General features: G+C 39.4%; 1 protein-coding gene across 2 annotated transcripts in view; it reads left to right on the forward strand.

The window, feature by feature from the left end:
• Window positions 1–16820, forward strand: part of HECW2 (HECT, C2 and WW domain containing E3 ubiquitin protein ligase 2) — a 432558-nt gene that overhangs the window by 334875 nt on the left and 80863 nt on the right. For both annotated transcript variants that reach the window (XM_070388859.1, XM_070388865.1), the window contains one exon: window positions 14460–14594. In XM_070388859.1, the coding sequence (XP_070244960.1) occupies window positions 14460–14594 (135 nt within the window). The remainder of the gene's footprint in view (window positions 1–14459; window positions 14595–16820) is intronic.

Consider the following 16820-nt stretch of genomic DNA (forward strand, 5'->3'; position numbering starts at 1 on the left):
TAAACCATCCCAGGGAAGAGCATTCAGGTGAGTGGAATGTGGAAAGTACTCAGTGCATTCCATTCTTCCCTAAAGTACCCTCTAGCAAAAATACCACAGTGTATCTTGCTCATCCTGAACTCAGCTTCTAGCAATCTTACCTGAGAACTTAGCAGCAGTCAAAATTGATATTACAAATTGCATGGATAGATTTTAATGCATGGGAGGAACCCTCAGACTTTCATTGAAACTACTGACCTGAGTTTTGTAAAATTTTTACTAAACCTCTAATTCTCAGCCCAGAGAAGATTAGAAGTGGTAAGCATGAAGTTCAGAATAGATGAAAGAGAATGGATTTGTGATTAGGTCCCTAAACCACAGGTGGAATAGTGGTATATCAGAGTTAGGTGGGATGGCAGGGAAGCCTTTCCAGGACATGGGGAGCCTGCAGGGACACTTGGCAGTTCCTGTGCTCTCTCTTTCCCAAGGAGGATGTCACTTTGCTGGTGCCGAGTGTTTGTAAACATTCTACTAAATGGAAATGCGCAGGTAGTCCAAGAAAGGGTGATGGAAAATACTGATGGTATTATGCCTGCATGTAAAAGAGCATTAGCAGACCAAGAATCAGCTCTGTTCTCAACTCTGACAGTTTTTTTTCCTGATGTCATGGGGATCTATACTCGTTAGAAGACCACTGCTGCTGCTGCTAAGTCGCTTCAGTCGTGTCCGACTCTGTGTGACCCCATAGACGACAGCCCACCAGGCTCCCCCAACCCTGGGATTCTCCAGGCAAGAACACTGGAATGGGTTGCCATTTCCTTCTCCAATGCGTGAAAGTGAAAAGTGAAAGTGAAGTCACTCTGTCGTGTCCGACCCTCGGCGACCCCATAGAAAACCACAGGTCCAGGGAAAAACCCAAGCTGAGATAATGCTGCATGTATTTCTGCTCTGTGCAGAGACTTAACATGTTAAGTCATTTTGTATCCTTAGCTGAAGGGAATCGGGAACTTATCATGCAGACCTGGAAGGGAAGGTTCCTCTCTTGCCAGTCATAACTTGCCAGACATGCTTCAAGAGAGAGCCTCTTATTAATAACACCTGAACCTTGAGAAGAGTTTAAGTTGAACTTAGAATACTATTTAAGATGAGTTATGATGTATTCTTAAGAACAAGTTCTGTCTCATAGCTTTTATAAAAGTTTCGATGGTTAAACAGAGGTAAACATCTCGACTGTGTGGGTAACATAACCATCTATCCTCTTTCCTGAGAGTTTGGACTCATGTGGGGTTTCAGCCTAAAGTTGTAAGCATTGTTAAGAGCATTGAATGTGAGTTGGGAGATAGCTGACCTCACAGGTTGCTGGTGACTTTCCTTTTGAATGACGTGTGGCATGAAATATGTGGAAGGACCCCTGGCCTTGTGGACAGAATGAATTACCAGACAGGCCTGAAAGAGGATCACTTTAGCCTGATTCCTCTGCTTTGTGCATTTAGACTTTAGTAAGATTTTTAGCTAAGCTGGATACCTTAATGAAAGCAGGTATATCTCCCTGTGCTTCCCATCATCCTTTCTTTACAAATGACTGACTTCTCATAAACAAAAATAGCTTGAAAGAACATTTGGGAGAGGCTCTTGCCGTGGCTGTACTTTAAAAATCAATAGCTCCCATCCTTCGCCGTTAACAGGTTTTCTACTAGTCTGAAATTTTAACTGCCCCTTTTTGATGTATTGCTTTACCTCTAGAATGTTTAAAGGGAGTAAACTTTTTTTCCCATTTAATATAGCATCAGAAGCTATTAAATACTATGAGTTTTTTCCCCAGAGTGATGACTAATTTCTAGAATTGACATGAAATAGGATGACCAGATCCTCACCTGCATGAAAAGACGTGGTTCTTATGAGAAATGTTGTCAAATTTAGCTGCTCAGGCCTATGAAATTTGGTTCCATCTTCTTTTCTCAAGTGCAACATCTTCCTTTTGTTTTCATCAGTTTTGCCATTCACCACACTTCCGAATGCCTGCTATACGCAAGCCACTGTGATAACTGTGGTACAAGCTCACAGTGTAGTATTATGTAGTGTGTACTACTAGATATGTGCTAGATGTGGCTATACATTTAGATTAATTCCTTCCATTCTCAAAGCAACCTTGTTCGTAACTGCTATTTTTAATCCATATTTTTTTAGAAGAGGAAATTAAAGCACAGCATGGCTAAGTGAGCTGACCAAGGTCCTGTAATTATGTGTGGTAGAATTGGATTTGACTTAGTCCATCCAGATCCAGAGTCTGTGCTGTCACCCTGCCTCTCACCAGGGAGGAGGGGAATACACATCTTCTAGCTCTTATAGTGAAGGCAGTAAACAGTGCTCTGGGAGCCTGTGGTATGGTCTCCTACCATGGTTGAGAGGGTGGGGGCTTTCATACACACCATCGAAGGGCAGCAGAGTGGGTGGATTGCTCTTGGCTCTCTAGGCATAAGTGAGTCCCCATAGTCCCCCTTGCACTGTTTCATGATGCCTATACCTGTGTGTCTCATGGTGTTGCTGTTAACTTGTTTTGTCTTCCCAAGCAGATGATCCCCTCCTTAAGAGTGCTTCTGTTTATTTTTTTTAATTACTCCCTCTTCAACCCCAGTGCCATTCATATAGAAGGTTCTCAAAACAGGTTTGATGAATGAATGAAATTTGTCATCTGTAGATTCCTGGTTTTTCAGTGATCTCTGCTTTGGACAAACAAGAAAGCTTCCAGGCTCTCTCCCCATTGCCACTCGCTCCTCCTTCTGTGCACTCACTGGAAGTAGCTCCTAGGATTTGCCTGGTTTGACCTCTCTTATTCCGTGTGCTGTCTTGGATTTTTCACATTACATGTTTGAACAGGGTAGTGATTATGCTTGTACTACAGTTTAGCTGTCTCCAATTTGGAAGAGACTTTTCTTCTAATTACTTAAGGCCAAGGGTTTAAGTTGGCTGAGATTTCACAAAATTCTGGATCTGGTATGCTTTTTGGTGGAGTTCTAGGGTGAAAAATGTCCTTGACTTACATGAAAGAAGAGAAGTAAAATATTCTTTTAACATTGACTATGAATTAAAGAGTAAGAACGGACTATCAGGCCCTCTGGGTAAGATGATAATGATGGTGATGACAGTGATGACACCTACATTTATTGGGCTCAATCCATGTGCCAGGCACTTCACTTGGTATTTGTTCATGGATTATTTTATTTTGACCTCATGGCAGTTTATGAGGTGGGTATATCATTATTGTTCACATTTTATTGAAATTTGCATGCGTGCACGTGTCTGCTAAGCCACTTCAGTTGTGTCTGACTCTTTGCGATCCTACGGACCGTAGCCCACCAGGCACCTCTGTCCATGGGATTTTGCGGGCAAGAATACTGGAATGGGTTGCCATGTCCTCCTCCAAGGTACCTTCCTGACCCAGGGATTGAATCTGCATCTCTTATGTCTCCTGCATCAACAGTCAGGTTCTTCTAATGTGTATATCAGTAAGCAAGTGAGGAATTCAGGATTCTAACTTTAGGAGCATGCCTCTTAACTACTGTACTCTATTGGGAGGGATTGTCTTTGAAAATGAGATATACTTTATCATTCCAGGGAAGAAGAGTTCCAGTCCAGGTGTTGGGATTACTGGTATCCTTCAAGGCTGAGTCATACAAATAGGTTTTGATTAGATTATAGGTATTTTACCGGATGACACCCCACCAGAAACATTCACGACTTCATGCTTAAATACCGTAGATCTAGGAACTAAAAAGGGAAGCCTAGTCTTCCTCTAATTCAACCTAATAGGTGTGGGATTTCTCTTGGTGGAGAGAATGTTTTAAAATTATATTATGGTGATGGTTGCACAATCCTATGTATATACTAAAAACAGTGGATTGTACTGTTCAAATGGGTGAATTGTATAGTATCTGAGTTATGTCTCAATAAAACTATTTTTAAAAAGCAGTAGGTTAAATTAGAGGAAGACTAAGTTTCCCTTTTCAGCTCCTAGATTTTATAGATCTTTGATTCTTTAGTCTTAAGGATTAGATGATATAGTTCTACTTTTAATTACATTTGGAAAGGTATCTTGTTCACAATTCCACACTGTTTTAATTAGTATTTTGTTTCACTCCTTGATATTCTCAGTTGTTTTTATCCTAGCAATTAATCCAAGTTTTATTTTATGCAGGATAGTCCTCATGAGACTGTGATTAACATCTGTGTATACAAATTTGTTGAACCTAAAAGTCTAGGATTTTCAACTAACATACAGGACACATTTTGACTTGTCTTATTTGAAACAAAACATTTAAGCAAAGAAAGTAGGCCAGTATAGAAAGAAAATCTCTTCTTTCTTCTATTGTAATAATTCTTAAACTTTTGTACACTCTCAGGGCTGTGGAAAAAAAGAGTAATTTGGGATCTGGGTTACAGTGTTGATATAAACTTTTTATATTTATGCAAGAAATATGCATCAGTAGTATTAAAATGTGACTTGGTTAAAATCAGAAGCATTTGCTTCTGATTCTTGGCTGGGTTTGATCATTAGTATGTGCTCATGGGGATAATATATCTGTAGACGATTATGAGTTTTAATAAGGAAAACCAAATGTTACTTTACATAGTAGTGTTCATTCTTTCTTCCTCACTTTTATTCTTTCCTCCTTTCTTTTTTCTTTTCTTCCTCCCTCCCTTCTTCACTCCTTTATTTTCTTCCTTCCCATTGTTAATTTGAAGAATTTGAAGAAATTATGCTGCAGTGGGTCAGGATTCCTGGATCTATCATTGTCTAGTCTAACTTCTACAAACCTCAGTTTTCTCTAAAGTGAGAGTTAGTAACCTGTCCTGTCCAGCTTCTGGGGCCGTGGTTGGCATCCAGTTAGATAATCATGGGATATCTAATGGAAGAAAAACAATTAGGGTGATAATTAACACAATTTACTCAGTAATTGACTTACTACTTACAGTGTAGAAAATAAAAGCAGTACAATGACAAATCTCTAGAGTTTTATTACTTAGTTTGGGGGAAAAAATATGGATTATGCAGACATCTACAGAATAAAATGGCCCACGTGGCACTCTAAGTCAGGAATGCTACTCATCTGGTTATTCCTACCCAGCTCACTAAAATCTTGATTTGAATGATTAGGTAGAAGCAAGAATCTATCTAGAACAATAACTAAACAGTTTCAATTTAGACTTTTATGAAAATGATAAAGATTTGTTATTGATGGTTGAATCCTTACTCTGATGGGAAATACGCAGTGACCTATCAAAGATGCAGTGTAGAATTAGTGTAGTGTCCCATGCCCCCTCTTAGCAGCCTGCTGATCTCCCTTAACCAAGGTGGCCCAACAAAATGGTTTTGTCACAATAGGGGTCACTTTACTGTTCTTGTTCCTTTTGTCCATATTGTTCTTGACCAGTGCAGGGTAGTCTGCCCTCAAGTGTTTGCTTCTGTCTGAAACCTGTACAATGACCCGGAGCATTATCAGTTTCTCTACTATGAGTCCTGTGTTATTGTGGTCTCTCTGCTAGATTTGTCTCTTGCTAGATTACTGGTCTTCTGTGGTGGTTATGTACTCTATAAGCTATGATCATGAAGATAGCATTTTAGAAACATCCTTCACAAGAGAAGTAGCTTTCTTCTTAGAACCAGAACTGAAATCAGATCCATGCATTTATTTGCACAGAATCATGCCCTTCCAGTGTAAAACCACTAGGCACCCTCCCCAAGACTGTTCTACTTTAGTGCCTCTGATTTGTATTATGAAAACACAGAATAGGCATCATGCACTAGCATAGATGCAGAATGACATTCCTGGAATGGAATACATGGAGAGGTTTCATAGTGAAGATTGGATTTGAACTGAACCCTAAATGATAAGTAGGATTTTTATAAAATTAGACTGTGGGGGAGAGAAAACAGGGCATGGGAAAGGAAGGAAAACACCTAATGTAAAGAAGTGGAAAAAAGAACACATCCTGAGTGGGTATGTTTTATTCCTTTGAAGAAGTAATGGGAAAATATTGAGAAACCCTGTATTACATACAAGTGTGCACGCACACACACACACACACAAGAGCTGATGGTATAAGATCCAATACAAAACCCAGCAGGCTCACGACTCAAGACTCAAGAAAACGCCAATGTTCCTACTCAGTCAGGCCAGAGCAGGTCCCTCTTACTCAGACTTTTGACCTTCAATGATTTTATGAGGCCCATCCACATTGGAGGGCTTCCCAGGTAGCTCAAATGGTAAAGAATTTGCCTGCAACGCAGGAGACCTGGGTTTGATCCCTGGGTCGGGAAGATCCCTTGAAGGAGGGCATGGCAACCCACTCCAATATTCTTGCCTGGAGAATCCCATGAACAGAGGAGCCTGGAGGGCTACATTCCATAGGGTCGCAGAGACTAACACTTTCACTTTCACCCACAATGGGGAGGGCCATCTGTTTAACTCAGGCTACTGATTGAAAGATATGTCTTCCAGAAACACCAACAGACACATCCAGAATATTGTTTGGCACTCACTGGCCCAGTTAACACATGAAATTAACCATCACAGATCAGTATCAGTGGAGTGAAATCTGTCGAAGCACTGTTGCAGAGAGTTAAGGAGGACAGAGAGAATGATACAAAAGACATGGATGGTTAGAAAGTTATGACAAAGCTTGATATTTCCTAAGTTTATATAGTGAACTTATTGTTTGGTTTAGTTTTTGGAAAAAACGTTATTTATTTTTTGTCTCCCCTTTCAGATGGCAAACATGGAATAACCCTTTTTTCCTGCTTTTTGTTTTGAACTGTCAAACAGTAGAGTACTGTGGGGCACTCTCACAGGTGCTTTCCCCAGATTATTCTACTTGAGCCTAAATTGAAATGCTAAGAAACTGTGGACTTTAAAAAAAGTGATATAAATGTTATGGGTTCTTTAAAGAAAAATGTAAAATGGTAACCATCTGCTTATTTAATGTGAAGTGTCCTATCCCAAAGCTTTGTAAAGCCAAGCTTTGTAACTCTAGGACATTGTGACTTTGGATGTCAGATTGGGGAGTTGAGTATCAGCATGGTCTGAATATTCAACTTGGCAAGTAGAATAACCATGACAAGTAGCAGTTTTGGTTAGGATAGATTTTTAGAAGAGAGAAGATATTTGTACCATGAAAGTTACCACAGTCCTAGCCTGCTTGAGGATTCTCATTTTACCATACTCTCTATGTGGCTGGAGAAGTTGCCCAAGTGATGACATAGACTTTGGTTTTAATCCTATATGAAGCTCATGGCCACAGTTTATTAGGTCAGGTTCATCTTAATGAGTATAATGCAACTTAATATTTGGAGGTTTCAAGTGAATCCCAAAAGTCTTTTAGTTCAGTAAGTTCTACACTTAGAAAACTGTTTTTTTTTTTCTTTTTTTGTCTATTAGAGCACTGTATTTCTTATTTTTGTGGTGCATCCCTTTAAGTACTTTGAAACAACTAATAACTTTGTGGTGGTGATCTGGTTTCAGTCAATCAGTCAGTTCAGTCACTCAGTCGTGTCCGACTCTTTGCGACCCCATGAATCGCAGCACGCCAGGCCTCCCTGTCCATCACCAACTCCCGGCGTTCACCCAAACTCATGTCCATCGAGTCGGTGATGCCATCCAGCCATCTCATCCTCTGTCATCCCCTTCTCCTCCTGCCCCCAATCCCTCCCAGCATCAGAATCTTTTCCAATGAGTCAACTCTTCACATGAGGTGGCCAAAGTATTGGAGTTTCAGCTTTAGCATCAGTCCTTCCAATGAACACCCAGGACCAATCTCCTTTAGAATGGACTGGTTGGATCTCCTTGCAGTCCAAGGACTCTCAAGAGTCTTCTCCAGTACCACAGTTCAAAAGCATCAATTCTTCAGTGCTCAGCTTTCTTAACAGTCCAACTCTCACATCCATACATGACCACTGGAAAAACCATAGCCTTGACTAGACGGACCGGTGATCTGGTTTAATCACCTCCAATTACATAGCATTCCAAGTAGAAATGAAATTAACCTTTATATAGCACACTTTTAGAGGATCTCTTGCTTATTTGTAAGGGGTACAAACTTGTTAGACCAAAAAGTAACCCATGCAAATGCACAAAGAGGCTGAAGTGAATAATCTTCTGAGGCTGTATACCTTTCTGAATGAGAGAATAGAGCAGAGTTTGGTTTTGCGAATGTATTTTTGAATAAAATGCTAGTACCATGGAGTCTTGAAGGAATTGCTCAAATATGAAGATGGCCTTTGCCTTTTGCTTTTAAAGAGTTGTCCTCTGACCAGCATTGGATCTTCATAAAAAATGTAGTATACTATCTTCAGATTTCATGGTAATGCCCTTCTGTATTACCTAAAATGTACTGATTTGGATAACTTCATCCTTGGTTTTCTGTAGTGGTAAATGCTTAGCAACCAGCTCCTTAGAGGTGGTGGGGAAGAGGGCTGATCTGTAGCATTTGCCATTTTCCATGGTGTAAATTCTCTCACCATAGCCAATTTCAGACTGCTAGCATCATCGTCAACCAGCTACCATAATTCCTTGAAATTTCACCATGAGTTCATGGAATCTGGTCCAAGCCATCCCCAGCATGTCAGTGACTTCCCTGTATTATATGTCTCAATACCTAAATACCACCACTCCCAACACATAAAATCTGCCTCCCCCCTGCCCTGCCCTGCCTTGAGCTAACATTTATGTATGAAGTGTGGGGAATGTTTTACTTATCCACATCTACTAACTGATCAGCTGTTTCCAGAACTCTAACCCAGTGCCTTTGTGTCTCTGTTTTTCTCTCAACTTTAGCTCTCTGATCTTAACAATTTAACAAAATAACTTTCTTTAGCTTTTTTGTGATTGATATAGATGTCATGAGATATTTAGGACCACTCATTCCTTCAAATGAACCAAAAGGTAGAAAATGTTAGCATGATTTTTTTTTACTTAAACTATATCATTCAGGTCTTTTCATCTATCATTTGGTAACAGAGATCTGTCTGGGATATAATATAGAGAAAATAATAGCATGTTTATTCCTTATAATTGGGGAAATGCTAGAGAGGGGACCAGGAGCTGAGAGGAGATTTATATTTTGGAAGGGAGAGAATGTGTGAGTAAATTAAAATCTTTATAGAAATTAGATTACAATTAACATTTTTTAGCATTTTAATATTTTATAGAGTTGATAAAGTAGAAGTTAGAACAGATTGAGTATGTAGCATGTCTAATCTTTAAACTGTTGTTCTTTTAGGGAAAGAAAGAAGATCTGATGTCTTTCTGTAGCATAGTTACAAGTGCTTTTTGTTTTATTTTGTTTACATGGTCTTTTAATATGGATTCCTGGTTTGGCAAAATGTTAACTGGAAACAATTTCAAACTTCTGTGACTTAGATTTGTTGAGCCTGAGGTTGGTATTTCTTCACAAATACTGATGGCTTTTTCTTTTCTTAAAATAATAGAAACTTAAAAAAAGAATTGTGTAAAGAGAGAAGTGTATTTTGTTTGGCCTCACTAAAATACCACTTGGCTCCAGCCAGCTCATATTTTCTGACTCTGACCATGCCCTGAAGCAGTGAAAGGGTAGAAGTTTTTAAAATGAGATTTGAATTTGGATATTTGCATTCCTTTCAGTTTTTTATTATATTGTTAGTTCTAGTTGGTCCAGCACGGGGAAGCTTGAGTGAATTTCCTTAATGAAACTTAACAGTAGAGACTCTATGTTTTCAAAATTTGCTTAGCTAGTGGCTAATCTGAAAAAGATTCATTTTTGGATACAACTGCTTTTTCGATGTGGTCTGCATTCTCAACATACTGTTTACTCAGGCAGTATTTATTAATACCTGGTAGAAAATTTCATAAATAAAAGCAGACCACTCAAGAATAATGACATAAAAAGTGACCCAAATTAAATTAAAAAAAGAAAAAGAAAAGTAGCCAGTCAGCTTTGTTACTGACTTGAGCTACTTAGGATATCCTGTGGGAACGTGATCTACTTTTGTGACATAATTGATTTGTGCATCACAAATAGAAATGGCAACCTAAATTTTGGGTGGTATTTGTTTATGCTTTCCTCTTCATGTTAAAGTAGAATACATTTCCCACAACTCAGTTGGGATTTGAGTCATCTCCTTGGAGTGGAGGTAGCAAAGCACTGTCCAGGGTCGCACAGTTAACAGAGAGAGCACAGCGCATGCTCAGAGAAGCTGCTTCCTGGTGCTGCCCTCAGTGCTAGTGCACTAGGCGTGGCTTCCATACAGGTCTTCACAGGGACTTCCCCCCAAGTATCTGGCAGACTTAAAAAGCTCATGCAAACAATACACACATTCCGTCTTCTCTGAATCGGAGCCCCATGTGGAATACAGACTAGCACCTCTCCCCACCCGCAGCGCTGTCTCCAGCAGGGGAGCAGTCCGCGGACTGTGCGGAGGAAGTACCGTTTGCTGTCCAGCATCAGTAGTGGGCTTGTCAGTGTTGAAAGTGAATGTTATTGTCGGCCTAATTCAATAAATATGTAAAGGTTTTGCTAAACTCAAGTACTATGTGAGGTGTGAGGAAAGTAAGAAGAACATCAAAAGGAAAAATAGGAGGAAGAAAGAATGGGAAAAAAAGAGAAATAAGAAAAGATGAGAGGGGAAGGAGGCACTGCTCACTGGGCTTTGGAGTCAGGAAAATGGATTCAAATCTCAGCTTTATACTTTCCCAGCCCTACGTTTCACTTAAACCTCGAACCATTACCCAACTGTATTGAAGGTGAACAACAATAAGACATCATTATTTATGAAATAATGAAAAATCTTATTTATAATGGTGGTGGCTGGCTTATATGTTCATCTGTGCTGAGACAGTGCATCAGTTAGGATTTGGTTTGGCTACCCTGTGACAGAAACCTGTACAAAGTTTAATATGCAAGATTTTATTCTCTCATATGAAGAAGTTCAGAGGTAGGTAGTCTGTAGGTTTTAGGGTGGTTTCTTAAATTGTAAGAGCCTAGCTCCTTACAGTTTTTTGCTTAGCCACTCAGTCTTACTAAAGCCAGACTCTTCAAGGTTCAGTATGGCTGCTGGAGCTCTGTTTGGTTCACATCTTTGTTTTAGGAAGCTAAATGGATGAAGAACAGAAGGAAGACTTCACCCTGTGAAAATCTCCTTGTAAGGAGGTTGTCCAGAAGTATCACGTGGCACTCTGTTTACATCTCATTGGCCAGAACGTAATCTAGGCCATACAGAGCTAGAAGGAGCCTGGAAGTACAGTTTTACTGGTTCTCCATTTTTTTGAGCTTGGTGTATAGACTGTAGGGAGAAAAATTATGATCTTTAGAAAAATGTCTGAGAAGTTAAAACTATTATTAGTAATAATAATAGTAATAATAGTAAGTCACATTTAAGGGGTCACAGAGACTATGTTCAAAAATTTCTATGAACCATCTCATTTTACCTTTGTTTGATGTAGGCATTACTGTCCCTATTTAACAGAAAAGAAATTGTGCTTTAAAGAAAAGTAGTTTGCCCAAGGTTATGTCACTAGCAAGTGGTGGAGCTAGGGCTCAGACCCAGGCTTGTCTTTCTGGATCGCAAGCATTTAATCACTACTTTGTCTTCGAATTCTCAAGGTTTAACTTGGTAGTTTATACATGTCCATTTGAGATATTTTGAAACCTTCTATCTTATTTGTGGTTTTGTAGTCTTCAGTTCGGAGAAGGCAATGGCAAGCCACTCCAGTACTCTTGCCTAGAAAAATCCCATGGATGGAGGAGCCTGGTAGGATGCAGTCCATGGGGTCGCTACAAGTCGGACGCGACTGAGCGACTTTACTTTCACTTTTCACTTTCACACAATGGAGAAGGCAATGGCAACCCACTCCAGTGTTCTTGCCTGGAGAATCCCAGGGACGGTAGAGCCTGGTGGGCTGCCGTCTATGGGGTCGCACAGAGTCGGACACGACTGAAGCAACTTAGCAGTAGCAGTAGCAGCAGTCTTCAGTTCTCCACATGTTTTACCCAACACACACACACATACACACACACTTCTCTCATTTGTTTTTCTCAAACTTGTCAGTCTTTCTATGCTTATTTTTTTAAAAAACGTGATTTTTAATACTTGGTTAGTTCATCGTCATTTGTCTTGTATTTTGGTCAAGAGTCTGCTATTCAAGTTTTTGGAAGTTTATTTTCTGAGCACCCTCTTTCTCCCAGACGTAACCCTAAAATCTATCAGAGAGAACAGGGTGAGTAAGGAGTCCCTACCCTGAAGGCATTTACAGTATAATTCTTTAGAGAATGGATTTTAGACAAGCCTCTTAACATCAAATTATACTGTGACACTCCATGTAAATCACAACTGACCTAGATGGACACACCCATTTGTCCTTACAATTACAAGTGCATCATTGTTACCTCTAAACGGCCACCTGCACCTTCAAAACATGCCTAAGAAATTAGGTAGAGTAAGAAGGCAATCCTATTTTCATACTCTTTGCATTTTCCCCTTAGCATGGTTCATAGTATTGTTGTAAGTAATAAGAGCTTAATCTTCTTAAAGAGGATGTGAGATTGATATGATATTATTTTGAAATGTCTACATATAAAAATAATTGAATTTCTATTTTATGACATTTTAAATAGTGGCAGAAGTAATATCCAGATATTGATTAGAAGCTCAAATCAAACAGGAACTGGTGTCACATTTGAGACCAGAGCCTGTCAATACAAACCTGTGTAGGGTTTACAATTCATGTACTTTTTTTTTTAACAGGATCAGAGAAGTAAGACATTCCACCTGGTAGGTTATGAAAAAAGGGAACATTACCCAGGGATATAAGGTTGATGACACCATCTCCTACACGACTTCCATTTAATCTAATCTTTGTACCTAGAAATCAGACATTGAGAAAAGGGCCAACAAGGATTCTGGTTCTGGTTATTTCTCTGCTTTGTTTCTAGTGCACTTTCTACTTAAAGTTATTTTTTAAAGAAGTCATTTTCTGCCTATTTGGGAGCTACTTACAGATTGTTGTGCCCTGTTCCCTGATTCTGTATCTGCAGAAACATTTTGTTTCATAATGGAAAGGTGATTATTTAAATTGGCATAAATATACCATCTGCCCCTGGGATTTTTCTAGATATGTTCTTTCCTAGTCTTTAAGGTATAGTACTTTGTTAAAGGAGCTCCATCAGTTTGAGTTGTCAGTTCTATTTTGCTCATTTAGGTTATTTGACACATAGCTTGTGTCCTGACATTTTAATCAGTAGTGAGTTTCCAGGCTTTCCTAATAGTTCTTTTTATCTTTGATGACCTAATTAACTTTACCTGGTCATGGAAAACTTACATTTTTAATTGTCCTTGAGATAATGGGCTTCATTATTGCCTTGAATGAATTTTTCTTTGAAAACTTACTACCATTTGGTTCTTACTGATAATGAAAAATAGCTCTTGTGAAGAGCGTTAGAATTAAAAAGAATTTTTAAAGGCCTTTCTACATTGCTTGCAGACTTTATTGCGAAACTGAGGGAAATGGCTTATGCTCATTCATGATTTCATGTCACTAGGGATTCTGCAGTAAATGTGTCAGACATGGTTTCCTCCCTCCTGTCACATTATGGGGGAGAAATATTTGTTATGGATGAGGGAGAGAAGGAGACATGTTTTTATAAGAAATCTGTAGCCCAGAGAACTTAAGTGACTTGCCCAGAGTCATTGAATGTGATAGAATTTAGATGTGTAACTGATGACGAAACTGAAGAGCAAATAAGGAGACTTTAAAGAGTCTTAGAAAGTGACCAAAGGGTTGGAATTTTTTTTTTTTTGTAGATAACAGGTAGCCAGTAGAGGTTTTGGATTGGAGTGGAGATATAGTCAAAGCTTTTAGAAAAATATATTCTCATAGTGATGTGCCAATTCAGTGAATCAAGGTTGTTAGAGATGTGAAACAACCGAGAAACTATTAATAATTTTACATTTAAGAGAAAGTCCTGAAATAATGGAATGAATGGTAGCCAGGCTGGGATGGGAGAAATAGAGGAGACTCTATATTGGGAAAATGGGGGGAGGACTTGGTAGCTGATTGCATAAAAGGAAAAGAGAAGTCAGTGATGTTTGAAAGAAGAACTTGGTAATATCCCATAGCAGTATGCACTTAGCATCAATTAAGAGAAGCCCAAATGTCCAATCAGGTGATTTTTTTCTAAGATCCTAACTTGATGACTGTCTCTTAAGAATATTTCCTAAACACAGGGGCCATGTTCCTTCCTGCTGTCTTCACTCTGAATCCAGTCTAAGCGTTGCTTCCTGTGTTCTGGTCTGTCCCAAGGGAGGAAGGAGTAATTCTCCCGAAGATTTGAAATTACGAGAAAACAGAGCTAAGGTTATTGCTGCAAAGTGGGTCTCTTCCTGAATGTGTGAAACGATAGGACAAGTCTGTGGCATGTATGGACTATTGACTCAGTGGATTGCTTCCTAGGCATTTTTTGTTGACCACAACTCCCGAACCACCACTTTCATCGATCCCCGACTCCCGCTTCAGAGCAGCAGACCCACGAGCGCACTGGTGCATCGACAACACCTGACCCGGCAGCGCAGCCACAGCGCAGGCGAGGTGAGTCCCAGCTGTAGCAAGTGACCTGTTGGTTGGTAGGAATGCAGGATGTGGGATTTATTGAATTCTGCTGGCTCTTTCATATTGCTTTGTTTTTCTAGTTTGAGGCTATCATTTGGAGGCTGAAAAGTACTGGAATGTTGACAGGGCTTCTCTGGAAACAAATAGAACCTAAATTGCAAATTTAAAAGTAAGACATTAGAGGAAAGGTTGAAGAAATTAGATTTTTTTTTTTTTTTTAAAGTTCAGTGGGTGATGAGAGAAGATTCATAATGCAATACAGTGTTCAAGAGAGGGTGATGGGGAGCCCTTTGGCATACCTGATAGCAACTTCATAGGAAGAAATGAACATAGCTTTTGCTCCGTCACTCAGTCGTGTCTGACTTTTGCGACTGTAGCCTGCCAGGCTTCTCTGTCCCTGAGATTTTAATTGGGGATTAAAATTGGGTTAAAGGTAGGGACATTTCTTAAGTGAGGATTGTGGGATTAGATGAAAATCTCCGGCCTAAGCTATGAGGTTGTGATCCTCTCTAATCTTCTTTAAAATTAGGGTATATAAGAGAGTTGATTTCTATACATGAAATGCCCGGAGAAAATGGGCAGAATTAAAAGCTCTACTGTACTCTACTTTGCTGGTTTGCAGTGACCCATGGTAACCACATGAGGGCTCTCCAATAACCTAACCAAAAAAGAACAGAAAAAAGGAATACTCTCTTTCTGTTTCCCTTTTTCGGTTGCAGGTTAAATAAATAAAAGAAGAATGTTTTATGTCAAATATTCTCTCCTCAGTACAAGACAAGAGGGCAATAGAGGGTGAGATGGTTAGGTAGCATCACCAACTCAATGAACATGAATTTGAGCAAACTCCAGGAGATAGTGAAGGACAGAAAAGCCTGGTGTGCTATACACAGGACGTGGAGTTGCAAGAGTCAGACACGGCTTAGTGACTGACCAACAGCAACAATAGACTTATGCTTTGAATGTCATATATCATCACTTTATATACATTGTTTCTTTTTTTTTTTTTTGTATTTTATTTATTTATTTATTTTTTAAACTTTACAATATTGTATTAGTTTTGCCAAATATTGAAATGAATCCGCCACATGTATACCTGTGTTCCCCATCCTGAACCCTCCTCCCTCCTCCCTCCCCATACCCTCCCTCTGGGTCGTCCCAGTGCACCAGCCCCAAGCATCCAGTATCGTGCATCGAACCTGGACTGGCGACTCGTTTCATACATGATATTATACATGTTTCAATGCCATAAAAATTCCCTTAGACGAGTAGAATTAAGATTCTTTTCCTGCATTCCTTTTCCAGATTTTGTCTGTGAGCGTATCATCTTTTCAGTATTATATTGTATGTCAAATATTTTTGTAGCTTCTATTATAAGAAAAGATTATGAATGCAATAAATAACTGGATTTGATTTACCAGAATTCCACTCTTGGAATTTCCCCTCATGATTTACATACTGGCTGTGAGGATCACGTGTGTTTGCTGGTTAAAAGTGCAGACATAGACGAGTACACACAAGAAGCTCATATAAAAATGATATATAAATATATTGCAGGATGAGGTATGCACAAAAATATGTATGTTTTATGAGTAGCTAATAAATCTCTACCTGGCTGTCATATAAACCTTTAGTGGTAAACTGGACGATGCTAATACATTCACCTAAAAAGCAGTATAGACCTCTTACCTTTGGACTTTGTACATCATATGTAGCATATTAGGGCCGTGCCTAGTTTTATCACACAACCTGTGCCCTTTAGACACTTGCCTTATCTCCACTCCACCATATGATGCTGACTGTTCAGTCTGATCAGAACAACGTTCGAGAGATTAGTAACTTTATTTATACTTTCTTTCAACTCCTCTGCCTCAGAATTCGAATTATTTTCATGGTCTAGTAGTAAGGATACTAAGATCCACCTTAAAATTTGAATGACAGTTTTTCTTCTTGTGGATGGAAACTGAGCAGTGGCACTAAGATGACCCTATGAAGTCTCAGCATTGAGCCCCAGCATTGTTAAACCTTTGAGGTGAATGTGCCTTCTGGCCCAGCTGTTGGAAGCACGCACATCCTGTAGTAATTGCACATCTATCATGGCTTGCCCACAGACTGATGGTCTGGCTTGAAGAAGCAGGGTGTCAAGAAGAACTTTGACTATTCTAGGAAATGATGACAAAAGGCACCCTACTGACAGAATGGAAAGTA

This window comes from Bos mutus, chromosome 2 (genome assembly GCF_027580195.1).
Source record: "Bos mutus isolate GX-2022 chromosome 2, NWIPB_WYAK_1.1, whole genome shotgun sequence".
NCBI lineage: Eukaryota > Metazoa > Chordata > Mammalia > Artiodactyla > Bovidae > Bos > Bos mutus.